The sequence below is a fragment of the Epinephelus fuscoguttatus genome, linkage group LG8 (genome assembly GCF_011397635.1).
Source record: "Epinephelus fuscoguttatus linkage group LG8, E.fuscoguttatus.final_Chr_v1".
Lineage (NCBI taxonomy): Eukaryota > Metazoa > Chordata > Actinopteri > Perciformes > Serranidae > Epinephelus > Epinephelus fuscoguttatus.
Window position 1 is genome coordinate 23,302,666 of NC_064759.1, and position 17,197 is coordinate 23,319,862.

The window sequence follows — 17,197 nt, forward strand, 5'->3', positions numbered from 1 at the left end:
GCTTTTGTTGGTTTCTTTTTTCAAATATTTTATGAAAACATTCTTTGCCAGACAAAAAATCCAAAGCGCCAGTCTCTATGTACTCCCACCTCCCACCAAAACAGAATAATGTATTAATATTAATAGAAATAATAAAATATGACCAGACAGATTCTTAGCTGGCCCTCTTACTGAGAAATGACATGGTCCTTAGAACCCAGGTGCCAGCTGTGGGGTCCTGCACAGCGATGAGACAGCCACAGTGACATGCATGCAGGCTCATGCCTCAGATTCACCGATGCTGGACTGTGCCCCTATCTGTCCAGCCGTCAGAATGAGGGATAGCAAACAGCTGGGCAGTCTGGTTCCTGGGATGAAAGTGGTGTCACCCACTGGGTCGTTCCCAGCTGCTGTAGGACAGTGGCAAGATGGGAAGAGAGAGGATTTCAGCTCATCGCTTCCCACCACTGTTTCTGGAGTGCTGATGTAGAGTCAGAAACCATATAATCATGTCTGCTAAAAGTCTAAAGGAACATTATGCATAGTGAGGCATAAATATAAATAAGTTAAGGCTTAAAATATTTCAAGAAGCATTAATATTTATGGGGAACCAAAATGAATGAAGATGTGTAACATCCAAGCACACTGAGCGGTGATGTGGGGAACAGGTGAACAGAGGTGAGATTAGGTACTTAGTTCGTCTGCTAAAGGGAAGACATTTGTCCTCCAGGCCAAACAGTAAACTAAGGAGAGGGACTGAAGAATGCTTTGAAGTGACAAATAAAAACGTGAGACCGTGGACAGCTGTAGATTTATGACGATGACAAATCTGCATATAATCTGTGCGAATCACACAGACCTTGCTCCTGGTTGAGATGAAAGCATCTCCCTGTTTTACCAAATGTCCTGCCAGTGGGCACTTATGTAGCCAGAGGAGTGTGAAATTCTCAGTTGGTATGTTCGCAGCTTATTGTTCCCTTTATAGATTTGAAGTGACGGGCCCAGTGCTGTGAAATGACAGATTATGATATCTTGCAATCCTTGTCAGAACACGAACTAAGCCACTGGAAACGTAAAATGCATTTGAAATTCATAGAACAGTGTTGTTGCACAGCAGCAACTCATGTGAGACTGCCAAACATTTTGTCCCAGTCAAAACCTCCAGAGTCCCAGCTGATGACAGTGACTAATATGACCAGTAGGTGGCACTGTTTCCATTTTATTAATGTTTCTGTGCACTTGTGGACGCTACAGGTGCTATTTATAGGAGGTGCATCACTGCAAACTGTATGCAGCTGTCGTGGCATTCACATGTTATGCAATAACAAGCAAATAATAGCCTCTTTACAAGCAGTGAGCTACTCCAGTGTCTTATGCCCCTGTTATCATAATTCCCGGTGCACCCATTGTTGGTATTACACTGTAAAGGAGAATTTAATACAGTTCAAATAATAAAAAGGGAGAATATACGATTTTAATAGAGTAAAATACACCAATTCTTTCCATTAAAGACAGTCTTTTGTTATCTGAGCTTTCTAGATGTTTACACAGTAGGCTACAGCACCAGTGAAAGTTAGTCTGCTCCAGTTCCTGTTCGCACGTGGACATAATTGATGAACTTGGGAGACTGTTGCACCTGCTGAGGATAGACGGTGACCGGAGCTGCCCTCGTCTCTCCATCACAGACATTATAGTCGGGGGACAGTGTAGTAGACAGAGTGTTCAGTCCGCCACTATCTTGGCTAGGATTTTTATACCGTCTCCTCCTTTGACCAAGACTATTTATAGCTCAGTCGTCACACCGCCACAGACCCTGACCGCATCCCGCACGTCCTCAAATCCAAACAGCAGCTCACACGTCAAACCCTCAACCCTGTCCTCAAGGTAAATAATAAATAATGTTTATACTTGTCATGTACAAGTGTGTGAGTGGAAGAAATTCGACGTGGTATGAGGGCAAATCACAGTGTTTCAACAATATGTATGAAGGGAACTTGGTGTTTAAGCTAATGAGTAACTAGCTAACCTTAATGTTTTAACTTGTGATTTTTAAGCAACATAGCCGATAAATTGCTTTCATGTAACAGCAGTTCTATCCTAAATAGTGAACGCAAAGAGTTAATTTATATTTAGCCTATATTTAATCATTGTTTTAAGTATAATTATGTTTTTCCAGTGTAATGAACAATTAGAAAGCAAAACAGTTTGCTAACACATAACGTCTGCGCATTGATATTTGAATTAACAGGTGGTCGCTTTGTGATCGATGTGAGTCCGCCCACAAAAGTAGACCGGAAGTGTCTGTGTCATAACATGTTGCACTCAACCATAAAACAATATAAAAAAATGTTTCCCTAAACTTGTGACGGACCATATCATCGTTGCTTTCGCAGACTATTTATTTCCAACATGAGGGGTATTGGTGCAGACCACCATCTATAAATAGACTTGCTTACAGTGTATGATCGCACCAAATGTGCAAAGTGAGAAAGTCCTTTTTCATAATCTCGTTAATTAACCAGGCTGCATCACGGTTGTCACAGGCTGCACGTGACTGCATTTAACTAATATTTTTTACATAGGAAACTGAATGGGACATAATCCCTTTGGATTATGATCGAAGTGATGTATGCCTACTTTTAAACAAATGAGTCCACTAATTATAGCCATAAATACTTGTAAAAACACCCCAGCACACTACCAACCCTTAATTACTTAATTATGCTTTATGTTACAGAATATCTAGTGGTGGAAGTCATATTCATATCATTCAGCACCATATTATATAGTAAATACTCAATTTCAAGTAGAAGTTCTGTGTTCAAAAGTTTAATCAAGGAAAAATAAGTGACACAATGTAAATATAAAAAGTTAATGTACACATAATACAGAACTTCTTTCAGTGTTATATTAGTATACTGTTAGATCATTATTATTGATGCATTGACATGTAAGCAGTGCTTGAATGTTGTAGTTGGCCAAGGTGTTGCTAATTTTAATGGTTTTATACATTATTAGGTAGTGTAATCTATTACAGCACATCATGTTTTACCTTATAAACACATGTTTTGCATGTACAATCTCAATCTGAACTAAGCTATAGATGTTCGATAAATGTAATGGAGTAAAAAGTACAATATTTCCCTTGTGTGAATACTCAAAAGTGGTGCCTCAAAACTGTACCAAGATGCAACACTTGGATATATGTACTTGGTTACTTTCCACCACTGATTACACCCTATGCTTTACTTTTGTATTTCTATCCTTTAAATTCTCTATATAACATTATAGTGCATTATGTCCCATGTTGCATGTATGTCATGTTCAATATACATGTTTAAGTATGTCCTATTTATTTAACTGAATTGCACATATTTTTGTTTTTTGCCTCTTTGTCTAAAATGGTTCTCTACTTGAATACACTGTCAATATGCACATTCTGTAGGTATAAGCATTAAACTGCACACTGTTCTGTGTTCACGTCTGTATGTGACAAATACACATTTGAATCAATCTACAGATACTTTCCTGCTTATTTTGTGTTCACAGATACTGAAGAACCAAAATTGCATGCACAAGCAGATGAAAACATGAACATGCCTGGATAGAGTCAAAAGTAAGGAGCTTTTTTTTTCTTCTTAAATATGTATTTAGATGCATGTAATGAAAGCTAATTGACAGTGCAGCTGTTCAAATGAGATTTATATTATATGGATAGTTTGATTCTCAGTTGTTTTGCTGGACACCCGGACACTCCAACAAAAACATTTAGCAGGTGTGTTACATTTGAAATAGCTTTTGTATGATGGCTTTGGTGACCAGTGCTCTTTCCACAGGTGTCATATGGTAACAGCATTTCAATCTTCACTGAACAAGGTAATAGAGAAAAAACAAGAATGACAGACCCTTCAGTGTGCACATGACATTTTCACTTAGACAGCAACACAAGAAAAACAGTGCTCATACTTGACATGAAAGCCTTTCTCAGCCACTCCAAATGACCCTTCAGCCAGCTTTCCATTTCAGAATATTTATAATATTTTTACATTGGACTTGTTCTTGGCAGGTTAATGCTCACAGATGTCTGCACTGCTCAGATGGCTTGAGGGGGCAGGTACCATCTGAGCTGTGTCAGAGAGAGAAAGTCATTTTAACAGCACCTTACACTTAGCCTAACACATAATTTCATAGTACCAATGAATGTGTTAATGAGACAAAATGTTTTCGATAGAGCAAATCTTGGCAGGCATCTGTGAATTATTCACTGGACCCGATAAGTTGGCATGTTGAGCTATACAATTGGCAAGCAATACTCACAGAAGCAGCATGTTGCATGACATCCCTGCTGTGTAATGCAAGTTAGCTATAGTGGATTATTATTGTCCTAAAGTTGACATCTGGCAGATTTGTGCCTATAAAAATGTTCTAAAGACTCCTCAGAATAATCAGTCAGAGATGACATAAGAAGTGCGAGTGAGCTTGTTTATCAAAGTGAGGAGAATACAATGCCTTTTTCTTTTTTTCACAACTGAAGTGATGGAAGTGATGAATTACGCTTTGTCACTGTGGATTTATTTCCTGTGTTTGTGTGCCATCCTTGACTGACCGTGACAGTGTGAAGGCAGCCTTCATGTCACGCAGTAGAAATTGCCGTTCCAATAGGGAGAAAGAATGCTGTGGTGTTTTGTGCCGGGTGACGTAAAGTATGACATGACAGAATGATTGAGCCAATTTTCTGCCTGAAATGGGCACAAAGGAATTACAGGGAAAACACAATTGTAAGCCTGTGTGTATATGTGTGTGCGGCTGTGTACAGTGCAACAGTGTCTGTGTACAGGTGTGCCAGTGTAACAATATGTCAAAACATACATATGTAATTGTATGTAGTTGTATGGTAGAATAGCAATAAGATTATTTACTTGTGAGGGAGAATAGTGTGTCAGAAATGTGGAGACCTGCCTTCCCAGATCTCATAGTTTAGTGTTTTTACTTCTGCAGTATTTGCTAGATCAGTGGTTCTCAACTTTTTTTCCTTTAAATTGATACAGGTCAGGTAATGGACCTCCATTTGATAAGATTTTTCTTCAGGGACTTGGAAAAGATTTTAATTGTTAGATATGATTAAGTTAGTTGTCAACTACAGTTGAGGGGATAATTATGGAGGAAGTGAAACCGATGATCATAAGAGTCACTCTTATGACTCTTACTCACATTAGGCTCACTTCTATAATTAATTAAATTGTATTTATATACAATTTTCTATTTTTGTGGGGACCCCTCAAACTCCTTCAAAGACCCCTGGGGGTCCCCAGACTCCTGATTAAGAGCCACTTGGGCTAAATGACGTAGTATGATTATGTTCTTATTAAAAGGAAGAACATCCATTAATGGAATCATGTCTTCTCAAAATAAAACCGAGTTAATTTTCTTTGACATGTATGACAGAGAATGTCACAAGATATTAATTGTGCATAATGAGTCTCACACTGACATGTTGTTTTTAAGCACAGCACAACCGAGTTTTGTTGCATTAGCCTCAGATTTTATTAATAACTTGCTAGAAGTTTGGGTTGACAAGGTTGTAGCTGTTATTAGTAATGTATTTGAAAAAGGATTTATCAGCAAACATTATGATGAAGATGTTGTGTATGTTGTATGGTACTGACTAGACCCTTACAGCTCACAGTGAATGCATGTTGTTTCCTGTCATGACTTTTTTACAACAGATCATCTGATGTTGCTTTATGATTTAATGAGTTCGTGGAGCCCAAGACAGTTATACTGTGAGACATTATGGGACATTAATAAGAGTCCCTAAACTCATAATAGACTACATAGAGTATGGTGATGACATACTGTGTGTAAACAAAGCAATTACAGGTAAATATATGGTGCCCAAAAGGCTCATAACACTGAACGCATAATGTATTATAGCCTATTCCGATGTTTTCTGATTCAGTTAAAACATCTAGCCTAATTGTGATGCCCTTGTGTTGCATGCATGAAAGCTAAATTAAAACAAGCCATGAGCATGAAGCATTGCAAAGTACTGCGTTATAAAATGTATGCAGTTGTGATGCTGTGATAGGTAAAATCTGCATGCTATCCCTCAATTCTGTCATGATCCACATATTTGTTGGGTTGGGGGCATTTTGTGTAATTCTCTGTGATCCAAAAGACTTAAAAACAGCTTTGGTAATTAGTACCCAGCACCCAGTGCCAGTCTGCATAATGTGTTCTTTAGCTGGATTTCACACTTGGAAATAAGCTCTCATTCTATCCATCATTTCACTTGCAAAATGACAGATGAATAATAATTATGTAATTTCACCAGTGGTTGCAATCACAGAAACACTTTCAAAATTCTTAAAAACACACACTGTGAAGTGAGATTTGTTGCTTGAATGTGCATCTCTCATGATATGTTTCTCAGCCTCATGTTCATGCTTGTTGACACCTTTAAAACTATTTTTTGTGTGGTCCAGGATCTATTATTGGCTCTGGCTGTAAGTGTTTTCTGTTCCATAACAAGATGAATCCCCAACATGGCATTAGGTTACCAGGCAACAGTGTACACTTCACTGCTTGGTTATAATTTTCTTTGTATAGTTATGATGCTTAATAGTAAGTGACTACATGGCAGTCGGCCAAAATTAACCACTGTTAGCAGAACCCGTAGAGCCTGATGTATGTCAGGAGGCGTAGAGCCTAGCAGGCTATATTTGGCTGCTATGTTCCCTTCAAAGAGACGAGTTCTAGGTCTGGACTTGACATTTCTCTTAGACTGGAAAAAATGGGTTTGGGTCAGTGAGTTTTTGTGGGAGGAGGGGTGTTGTTGATGCCCAGAGGAAGGTGCTGGTCTCTGTTCTGCAGTGGCTCATTGTTATTTTCTCTTCATCGGTACAGTACAGGAAGCATAAATGACAGGATAAAACTTGCAATTATATGTGTTGAAACACAACACTGTCTTTATTACATAAAAGGCTGTCAGGACTTTTTTGTCAAAGGTTATTATTACTGTAATCTACATATGATACACCTAAGAACAGGACAAATTGTGACTGTCAGGTTAAAGCTTGGTACATGTATGATTTCTCTGCTTTGAGAAAGTTCTCTAATCTCTTAGGCTCATGTAATCCTTGTAAAACTTATATTTTCATGTAAAATACATTGTCAGCAACTGAAAACAACATAGTTCTTCTTGGTTATTGAAAAGGTGACATGTTGGAGAAACCAGGTTAGGATTGCACATGACTGGATTGTGCAATGCACCTTGGTGTTGGTCTATAGTTAAGACCTCTGGAGTGCCCAGGAGGTACAAGCCTTTTTGTTCTGGCAGTGGCACAACATATTCATAAGTGATGTTTGAAAACAGTCAGCTAAGGTCAGTTCATCTACATAGGAATCATTGCTAAGCAGCTACAGACCTTAAAGCCTCTAAACTCACTGATCATTTGCATTGCTAGCAAACAAGCATTTTTCCCACTGCAGTGTAAGTAATAAAACCTTGTACTCTATGTTACCCCTATGTTCTGTTTTTGGTTAGTCTCCTCTGCGTGTGTTGTATGTGTTTTGAGGTAAAACAGAAGCATGCAGAGTGCAGTCCTGGGCTTTATCTCAGTGTGTTGTTGTGAAAAAGAGATGGAGAGTCATGTTCACACCTTTATTTATTTTGCTGTTCTTGGCTGCTGCTGCTCCAGTGGAAGCAAGAGTGTTGCTGTACAGCAGACATTGTGCAGACAATCTGAACGTAGCCCAGGTGCCACGAAACTATTCTGACTTAAATCAGTTTCCCTCAAACAGACCATTAGTGTTTGTTGTTTCTGTTCTTTCTTTCCTTGCAGTTACACGTTATTAACAGCAACTCTGTTCAAGGCAGTTGCACTTCAATCAATCCTTAAACCAACCCGATGATGTATCTCCAGCTCTCCTGCAGGTTGAAAAAGTCAGAGGTGTTCTCACAGTGCAGAGCTGGGTCTGGAACTTGGTGAATAAAGGAGTAGGTTGTGGTGTATGTGTGAGGAATATTTTTCTTTGTATAGAGATAGTAGGAGGGAAGCAGTGGCCCAGAGGGGGAGTCTGACTCCTGTTGCAGCTGAGACACAGAGCATGGTGGGTTTAGCCTGGTGCTCTCAGTATTGTTCATTCAGCCCCACTGTAGACCCCAGGGCTCTCTGGGGGACCTACCTCCATTTGTTTTCACTTCCTGTCCAAATGGAGTTGGAGAGATGAATCATTCATGTCTTTGAGAGGCCTCTTGTGTGGATGAAAAATGGGGAGATTTAAGACTCCCGCTTTGAGTATTCAAGATAGATTAATGTACTTTTTGCCCAAGCAACATATTTATGACTTCCATTTGTGTTTTTTTATTCTCATGTTAATTCTTTGGTCGCCATTTTTTAAAGGCTTGCTATTCCTCTCTGTTTATTTTTATCTTAAGTATGTGTCTTGCCTTTCTACTTATACCCATCTGCTTATCTGTCTGTCAGTATGCCCACTGACAGGCGCCATGTGGAGTGCCCCTGCCCTAACTCGATCCTGCTCTGTCAAATCTGCATGGTGAAATCAGTGAAGGTGATTAATGAGCTGTGCTTCAGAGTCCTTGGTATGCTAAGCCTGACGGGCAGATTGTCACTGAACTGTCACAGGGTGGGACTGTTTTCCTTGATGGCAGAAACAGACAAACTTCAGACTTCACAGGTCCATTAGTTGTCACTCCATGCCATCCCAAGTAGAGTTCTCAATGGACCAAAAAAATTACAACATGCACTGAACAGATCTGTGTGAGCTGAAGTCCAAACACAGCCCATCCAAGATCATCACATAAAATACTGAACCTGAGCCCAACCAAGCCCGAAACCCCAAAAAGCACTAGTCTGCTTCTATCACCCAGGACACACTGGCTATGTGGCGATGGAAGCCACGCACGACTCCAGCTCGGTGGTTCACCTACTTTCCATGTATATCTCCACCAGAGAAGCTCCCTGCTCCACCTGGGAAGAAGGACAGAGAGCCCAGCACAGAGCCTGGCTGCTCCCTCTCCGTCTCTCCCTGCCTGCACTTTTTAAGATTTTTTTATTTAATTTTTTTTCCCATAGCCTGAGCCCTACCCAACCCAGCCAATCAATGCACACTTTCAGCCCAAACTGACTTGTTGGACTTTTCAAGACCCGCCGGGCTAAGGTTGAGATTGAGAACTCTAATTCCAAGCAAGATCCCAAGCATCCTCTGGGGCCCTGACTGGGCTGCCATACGTCATGCTAAACATCTCTTTGTTGTTACCTTTCATCTGTGGGTACCTGCCACCTCTCTCAGCCCATCCTGTGAGTTATGGGACTGCAGGAGGTCATGGCTGCAACCCCTCCCCACTTGGCGTGAAATGTGCAGAACAAACGGATCCAGGAATTACACAGAGATTGGACACACTGGCTGGATATATAAGAGCAGAGCTCTCATAAAGGTCTCTGTGGCCAGATAGGTGTGAAAGGGTTACCAGCCCATCTGTTACCGAAACAGAAAAATGTACCCTCTTTGAGGTGACAACCTTAGAGTATTCTTTAAATTCTCTCTTTTAGCTTTGAGTGGCATCATCACAGCAAAGCTGCTGACAAAATGTAAGGTTTCCAAAAGCGTGGCCTTTAGATGTATTTAAAAGCACAGAATAACATCAGTAAATGCCATCTTTTGTCGGTGAGCAGACCAAAAAAATGAAGATGCTATGGATGCCTGCAGATGTTTTTCTTTCTCTCATTTATGAGGTCCATTAAAGATAGGAATCTTAGTAATTTGTAGTTCAAAAGGACACATCCACACTCTTAACTTCATTTCATCTTTTGATTTCTCACACACAGCCTTAAGGAGATCACACAGTTTGAACAGTTTTTGGTTTTGTGCTTGCTGTTTCTCCATGTGTTATAGAGGAGACAGCCAAAGCTTGTTAGGCCTCGTGTTATTGAAGGGGCTGGGTTGAAAAGTCAGTTTGGTTACTGGATCTGAGATGAAAGGCAGAGGTCAGGAACGCTGTAGCCACTCCCAAGCACAGCATGGTGGGATTGCTATGCGCATTTGTGTGCATGTGTGTTAGTTTGTCTGTTCATGTGTATTTGTTTGCAGAGTGAGTGTCTTGATTTGTATTTCAACAGTATCTGTACTCCTTGGACCTCTGTGCTGTCCAGTTGCTTCAACACAGTGTTTGCTGTGTGTCAGAGTATTTGTCTTCCTGGTCCTTGGAGTATGGAAAGTTCACATTAATATCTCCAGCATGTCTACCCGTTCTTGGTTACTTCATTTCTTGTTCCTGTTTTAATCAACCTGCAGGGTGCACTGTTGCTGAAGGATCCACCAGGGGCTTTACCCCGCTTGGACAGTGTCCCACAATTACAAGTCCTGCTGCCGTAGTTACCTCTATGCTTTCTGCTCTCAATCAAGGTAATGAAACTCACAATAGGACAAGTGAGACAAAAGGACACTTCACTGTTACAAACCATGCAATGTCAAACACCAAAACACAAGATAATTGTGTCAGTGTAATATAATAGTGATTTGACAAATTTAAAATGAAGAGAAACTGGGAGATTTAGAGGAAAAACATCATGAGAATGACTATTTGCACCATACAACAATTCATCAGTGGTTGACACAACTTTAGCACTGCTGTTGTTTTCCCACCGAACGAATGAGATGACCCCAGAACCATGCCTTCTCAGGGGAGAAAGGAAATAGAGAGCTTTTTGAGTTGTTTTGGCACTCTCAAAGGAATTGCAAAAGTAGAACATTGTTTTTACAATATACTTGGGAGTTTGTGGAACATAAGCCAGTAACTTCACTGCATATGGATAGGATAGCTCACCGGGGTGAATTTGGAACTGTGGTGGAAAAATATATACGAGTATGATGCTATAATAAGACCCAGAAACTCAAGGTCACCCTTGCAAAGTGTTTAAAAATACATCTAGAGCCCCTCCAGGTTTATGCATATGGAGCAGTCCAGACATTAACATTGTAACAGAGGTGGCGGGTGCACTGTGGGACATTTCCACATGCATAGCACTGCCTTAATAATCAGAGGAAGAGCTATTTTTCAGAGGTATTGTTGCGTCCGAGACCTTTGAGACACCACAGGAGGCGAGTGCTGTGACTGTGCTGTGGTCAAGTAGAGAAGTGGTGGCGTAGGTGGAAGTGGCTTGGACAATAAGCGTCAGCCCACCCTTCCCATAGTAAACTTGATTTCCTGTTGCACTGTTTTTAGTCGGACCTTTAAAATCCATGAATGGAGTTTTGCTTGAGTCTTTAAAGGTCATTGATGAATCTAGAATAACAGTTAAGCAGTTAGCAGAACCTATTAAACAACCACAGGTTTTATTTTGTTCCTTTATTCCCTGTACCTAACATATCCAGGTCACTGAGGTGAGATTTGTCCTTCTAAAAGAAGATCTGAAAACTGCATGTACTACTACTACTACTGTGACTGCAGTAACAATGCTGGTATTTTTCAAAAGGGCAAATGACTCTAATAAAATGTGTTTTCTGGTAATACCATATTGATAATACCAAAATACATATTTTGTTAACATATTAAGATAATAGCTCCAAGGCACTTGGGAAGGATGATGCTATGATTATCCACTCATAAATGGGCTTGACTAGCAGGATGTGGATTGGAAGAATGCCTCTGAACAGAGAACCTTTGTTTTTATTAATCCCTCAGGGATTTTCTAAGGTCAGCCAAACTTGGCTGGATTCCATCACAGTCACATGTGACTGTTTGGGCCTACGTGTTTGTATGATACAGATGAGGTGTTTGGCTCCTGCAGGCATTTCAGTGATGTAGTTCCGAGAGCCACTGATGCAATAATTCTGCATGCTGTGGTTTTATGCACAAAGTTTCCTCTGAATCCTACATCATGTTCATTGGTTAACAGCTTGCTAAAATGCCAGCTGACATTAAGAATGATCTTTCAAAGGCTTAAATCAATGCTAAGCCTTTTGGTGTTGGGATATCGTCAGAAGATCAATAGTTGTGTGTTGCTTTGAGAGAAGGGGGACAAAGTGGAACATGAAGTAGGCTTGTCATGACTGAATGTAGGGTGGAAGTTGTACAACAACATCATTGTCAATTTGATACAAACAGTGGATCAATGGTTTCCAGCAGAGATGAGCACATTGATCAGTAAAAATACTGAGAGCTGCCCTCTGTTTCCAGTGGGCCTTTGTGCTCCATATCTATTTTTAGAAAGCCTATGGCAGTAGATGAAGGCACGGCATCGGGGATCTATTCAAAGTTAGAAAGTAAACTGACCTCAAGGTCAGTGCACAATAAGTGGATGCTCTGAAACTGTGTTTTTGCCTTTTTGAAACTCTGTTATGGTTCATTCTTTCTCTCACACCTCAGATTGAAGGTTCACCGCAGATGAATGAACACATTTTTCTGAAAGGTTTTTTATTTTTGAGGGTACATGTTGATTCATCTCTCTCCTTGAATAGCACCACCTCTGTCTTTTTTATGTCCGGCCTCTCTCGCAAGAGCAATGCATAAAGCTGCATGGGCTCCATCTAACTGTGGTTTTAGCTGCAATGCAAAACTTTGTTGGCAATGTTTCAAGATTAAGTACCAAACATGACTGCCTTTAAATGCGTTTTCATGTTATTTGATCCAACCTGTTAAGTGCATTCTATATCACCCTGAAAGTCCAACAGGAAATACCACAGGACGCCAGACAGAGTAACCCAATAAAAACAAGAGCGCCCATATCATTAGTGGGGAAACACGCTCACATAACACATCCAGATGTACAGGCTAATTGGATTTTACCATCAAATCAACAGTCATAGTGCCTTTGTGCTTTTATGAGACTGACCGCAAGGTAAAGGGAAAATGGGCTGTTTGAAGTGACAAAACTTTACCCGCGGCTTTTAGCAGGTAGGATGGCTGGGCTTTGTTGCCAGTATAGCATGCTGTACTCCACATGCAGAGACTGGGGCGGCAATGTGCCATGGCCTCACTCACTAAATTGATCTGAGAACTCTTCCACATTTTGCATTGGTGAGTCATCGGGGGCTGATGTAAGTAAGATGGCGGGCATTGAGGTAATTGGTGTGGAGAGGTAATTTCCCTCCTGTACCAGGGCTGCCCCCAGAGCTGTCAGGTGGCCACAAGAGAGAAGAAACTCAGGGACAGGGGGGAGGCATGGTTACGTCAGGAGTTGCTGTTATTATGCGCTATCCCCTCTCTTGGGAGGAACATCCCCTCTGACTGGAGAACTCAGCACCTGACAATGATCACATCCGCCACAGTCCTCCCAGGGTAGCATGATGAAACACTGCATCCACACAGGTAGAAAGACAAGCAATAGGTAGGAAGTCAGAGAGGTGGATAAATGAATTTGATTAAAACAGATTCTCATAAACATTAATTGATTAATATCGCGTAAGAGGGCTATTAGAGTCACTCTGTGATGAGTTTGTGTTACAATAGACAACCCCCCTCTGAGATACACGGGGGCTTTGAAGTTCAGAGAACACGGAACAACAAAACATGGCTGACTCATCCCCTCCCACACATGGATCATCCGCTATTAAGGGGAACAAAACATTTTCTTGCTGGATTAAATGAGTTATAAGGAGCACTGTTGTCCACCCCTCATATCTGTTGCAACACTTAAGTTCAGCTCCTTTCCTTCTCCAGTTTGCCTCCCTGCTGGGTTTCATCATGCACAGTGTGTCACAAGGCAGCAGTGCTATGGTGATTAAGCCGCAGAACTTGGGAGTTGAGTTTGGAACTGGTACAGTAATTGTGGTAATGTGAGTAGGCTTATTTGGGAGAAAAAAACAAGTCTCCAGGTTATGACCAGTGTTTCTTGAAATAGAACGGAAACAGCTGAGGTACCGTGGCGGGAAGTATCTCTTATTGTCTTATTATATTTCTAGTTCCAGTAGATAATTTAAATTGGCTGAGTTGAAGTAAATAACATGATTTGTGTGATGTGTGTACAGATGCATGTGTATGTGTGTGTTTGCTGACATCTATAATGGCCTTTTGTTTAAATTTGGAAATTGCTGGGGGCACTTCATCGGTCTGGCCCACTTGTTCCCTCATCTCTAATATTCCCCCCACTCTGTGTCAGTGCTCTGATGTCAAAACATACACACATGCACAGACACAGACACAGACACACACACACACACACACACACACACACACACACACACACACAGACGCACACATACACACGCAGAGTTTGTGTTTGATATGAGGGAGGTGACAGACAGTCGAGCCCATGCCCCGGAGAGCAGAACGGAGTGGCTCTCCAGCAGGGACGCTGACGTTCACACTTAAATGCTTTAATAGGACTAAAGTAGACAAAGGCCGCCAGTGACGCAGTAGGAGCTATAATGGGCTTGCCACATTGCAGGTTTACTGGACCCTGCCTATTGGACAGAGCTATTTCCAATCCTACAATCCCTCATCAGCCTCAGGAAGCTAGTTATAAATAAAAAGTGTAGGTTAATCGCTGCTAACCTGCCCCAGTGAATTGTTTATTTTTTCTTGGTTTTTTTTAAGGAGCAGTAGGTCAGGTTGTCTGGGTATTTTCTGGAAACTTATTACTTACAAGTACAGAGAAATTTGTTGGATTTCTTGTACTTTTGTAAGACAAAATAAAGCTAAATCTATTTATATTATACAGAGCAGTCTGTCAACAACCACTTAACAAATAGATTAACAAATAAATAGATAAATAAATAAAACTAATCCACAAATGATCAATCAGTTTAAAGGCAAAAATAGTCTGAGTTGCATATAGTATTTTTTGTGTGTGTGTAATAGCGGAAAATCACAGTAACAGGAAGATTGCGAAATATGACCTCCTAATTTCAAGACAGATCTTACTGTCATGTCATATAAATAGGGATTTCATTGTCATGATAATTATCAATCATGTGATGGCCTTACTTCCTCTTTTGATCAATTATGCCTCAGCCTATGTTCAGGTCAGCCTGCAGGGTCAGAGCTTGCCTGCTCTGACAGATACTGTGACAGATGGAGCTCTGGGTCTTTAGCCATCATTACCTTGGACTTGAAGGCTTGTTATCTCTCACACCATCTTATCCAACTTCACTGCCAAAACTAATTCATGAAGATCAGGAGTTTGCTAAATCTGTTCAACTAAAATGTGTCACTAAGGGGAGATTGGAATAATAATTTCTTGACAGATTTGCCACAGTGTTCCATGTTTGTGAAAATCATTCTTCAGCTATTACACAGAGTAAACAAGGATGAAAAACATTTTATTTAGATAATTAATGAGTTTTGACACTACAGAGAAGCAGTGGGGAATGACAACAAATGCACGAGTCCCCTTTTTGTATATGAATAATCAAGTAGCGCAATATCATACATTAGCTTCAGAGTTGTTTTTTGCCTGGGGCGAGCCTGCAAGCTGTGCATTTCCTTCTTGGCTTCTTGGTTGTGCTGTGATAAAAGGACCGAGGGGTTAAATGTTTGTCCAGCTGAAACAACACAGTAAAACTCCTTCTCTGTGTCTCTGTAGCCGAGTCGTCAGAGCTCAGGACCTAAAAATAGCTGTGCTGGCTCCACGCCCCTGGCTGGGGGACAGGTCAAATTATGAAGGAAGATGAAAAATTTAAAGGCACAGGCTGCTTGGCCACAAACCCAGCCCTGCATCAGTGGTCAGATAGAACATTTGACTTGACTTTTATGGGCTGGAGTCAGATTATATTAACTACAGATCTTGGCCAGATTGGGATGTAATATTAATTGAAAAAGTCCTACTACAGAGCTACTTGATGCTCAGAATTTAGTATTAAGGTGTTTGAGATTTATATGTGTACAGTAGTGTGTTGTGTTTGATATTCTTCTGCTGCTTCATACAGCATCAAGATGGTTCTTGACACAGTTTGAGAGGTTTATGTAATTGCGACCATGGTGTTATGGCATCTTACAGTTGGCTTCCTTGGCTAGCTGAAAGCATGCTTCCTGAGTAGCAGTACTGCCCTGGATACACACTGAACCCCACACATACACTTAGCTAATGCAGTGAGGTAACACTCTGAGTCTTAAATGAACGCTATGTTCATTTGGTGTCTGGCTTGACTTAACACATCTTGTTGTTTTTTTGTCACTCATGCAGATTTTTACCTAAATGCCACTGCATTTCTGTTCGGTTGCTTGTTGAACTATATCACCATATTTTTTGTACTATTTGCCCAAAAAATGTCAATACACTATTTTTATGTTTTGTGAATCATATAAAAGACAAGCAGCCCTTTTACAAAACCTTTGACATAACATATGCTGCACAAAGATGAACTTTACATGTGCCTCTTTCAGTACATCAAGGCAGAAATGGATCAGTCCTCCCATGTACCTGAGAGAACAAAATGAAGACATAAATAGAGTGAGTGAGAGAGACTGGTTCAACAAATCATAAAAGAGAGAGAGAGAGGAATCAAGCCTCCATCTGCAGAGAGGGAGTCAGGAGACATGCCTTCTGGCAGGAGCAGAAGAAGACAGCTGTGTTTGGTGTGGTATTTTTAAACGCATCAATGCTGCTCCAATCCCCGCGCCTCGCCTGACCTATTTTTAGCCAGGGCTGGCCATTGTTCTATTTCTGTCACCTGTGGGCCACGCAGTTGTTGATTCACATGCAAATGAAGCTTGCTCCCTCCCTGGCTTGCATTACTGCCTCAGCGAGGTGCTCAGTGCTCAGTACACGGCTTTCCTAGCAACTCAGCTTTACATTTTTCTCAGTCTCTGCTCAGACACTTTGCTGAGGAGAGAAAAAGCCACTGAAGAGGAATAGGGAGAGAGGCAGATAAGAAGAAAAAAAAGCTGGACTTGCCATCCTCTCTGAAAACTGTGTTAGTGTTTGGACCAGATTGAAGCAGGCACCGGGAGAGTGGCAGCCCTGCAGAGAGAGTGTGCAGTTTGTGTTATTGCTCTTCAGTGAGAGTGGTTTATCAGAGGAGGAGGCAGAGGAAGGGAGAGAGTTGCCTGTTGTCGTGGTCTCTCCCCTGAGTGGCTGAGGGGTGGCTCTTGGTGACAGGAAACGCAAGGCTTGCAATGAGACCTGAGCGCTGAGTGGAGTATGCTGCAGACGATTTACGAGGGCGAGTCAAGTTTCTCCACAACAGAAGGGCGCGTTGGACACCAGCAGCCCCTCAACCAGAGCAAGATGCACAACGTGAACAACTCAGGTGA

General features: G+C 41.1%; 1 protein-coding gene across 8 annotated transcripts in view; it reads left to right on the forward strand.

Annotated features, from left to right (window-relative positions):
* The first annotated feature begins 1,647 nt into the window (after positions 1-1,647).
* The window catches only part of hdac9b (histone deacetylase 9b), a 40,638-nt gene continuing 25,088 nt past the window's right edge, over positions 1,648-17,197 (forward strand). For 2 of the 8 annotated variants that reach the window (XM_049584102.1, XM_049584103.1), the window contains exons 1-4: positions 1,648-1,863; positions 3,529-3,595; positions 3,816-3,855; positions 10,297-10,407. In XM_049584102.1, coding sequence (XP_049440059.1) covers positions 10,386-10,407 — 22 coding nt within the window. In that variant the 5' untranslated portion in view covers positions 1,648-1,863; positions 3,529-3,595; positions 3,816-3,855; positions 10,297-10,385. Of the gene's footprint in view, positions 1,864-3,528; positions 3,596-3,815; positions 3,856-10,296; positions 10,408-16,664; positions 17,194-17,197 lie in introns of those variants that run through there. The other 6 variants (XM_049584100.1, XM_049584101.1, XM_049584106.1 and 3 more) reach the window with 5 other exon arrangements.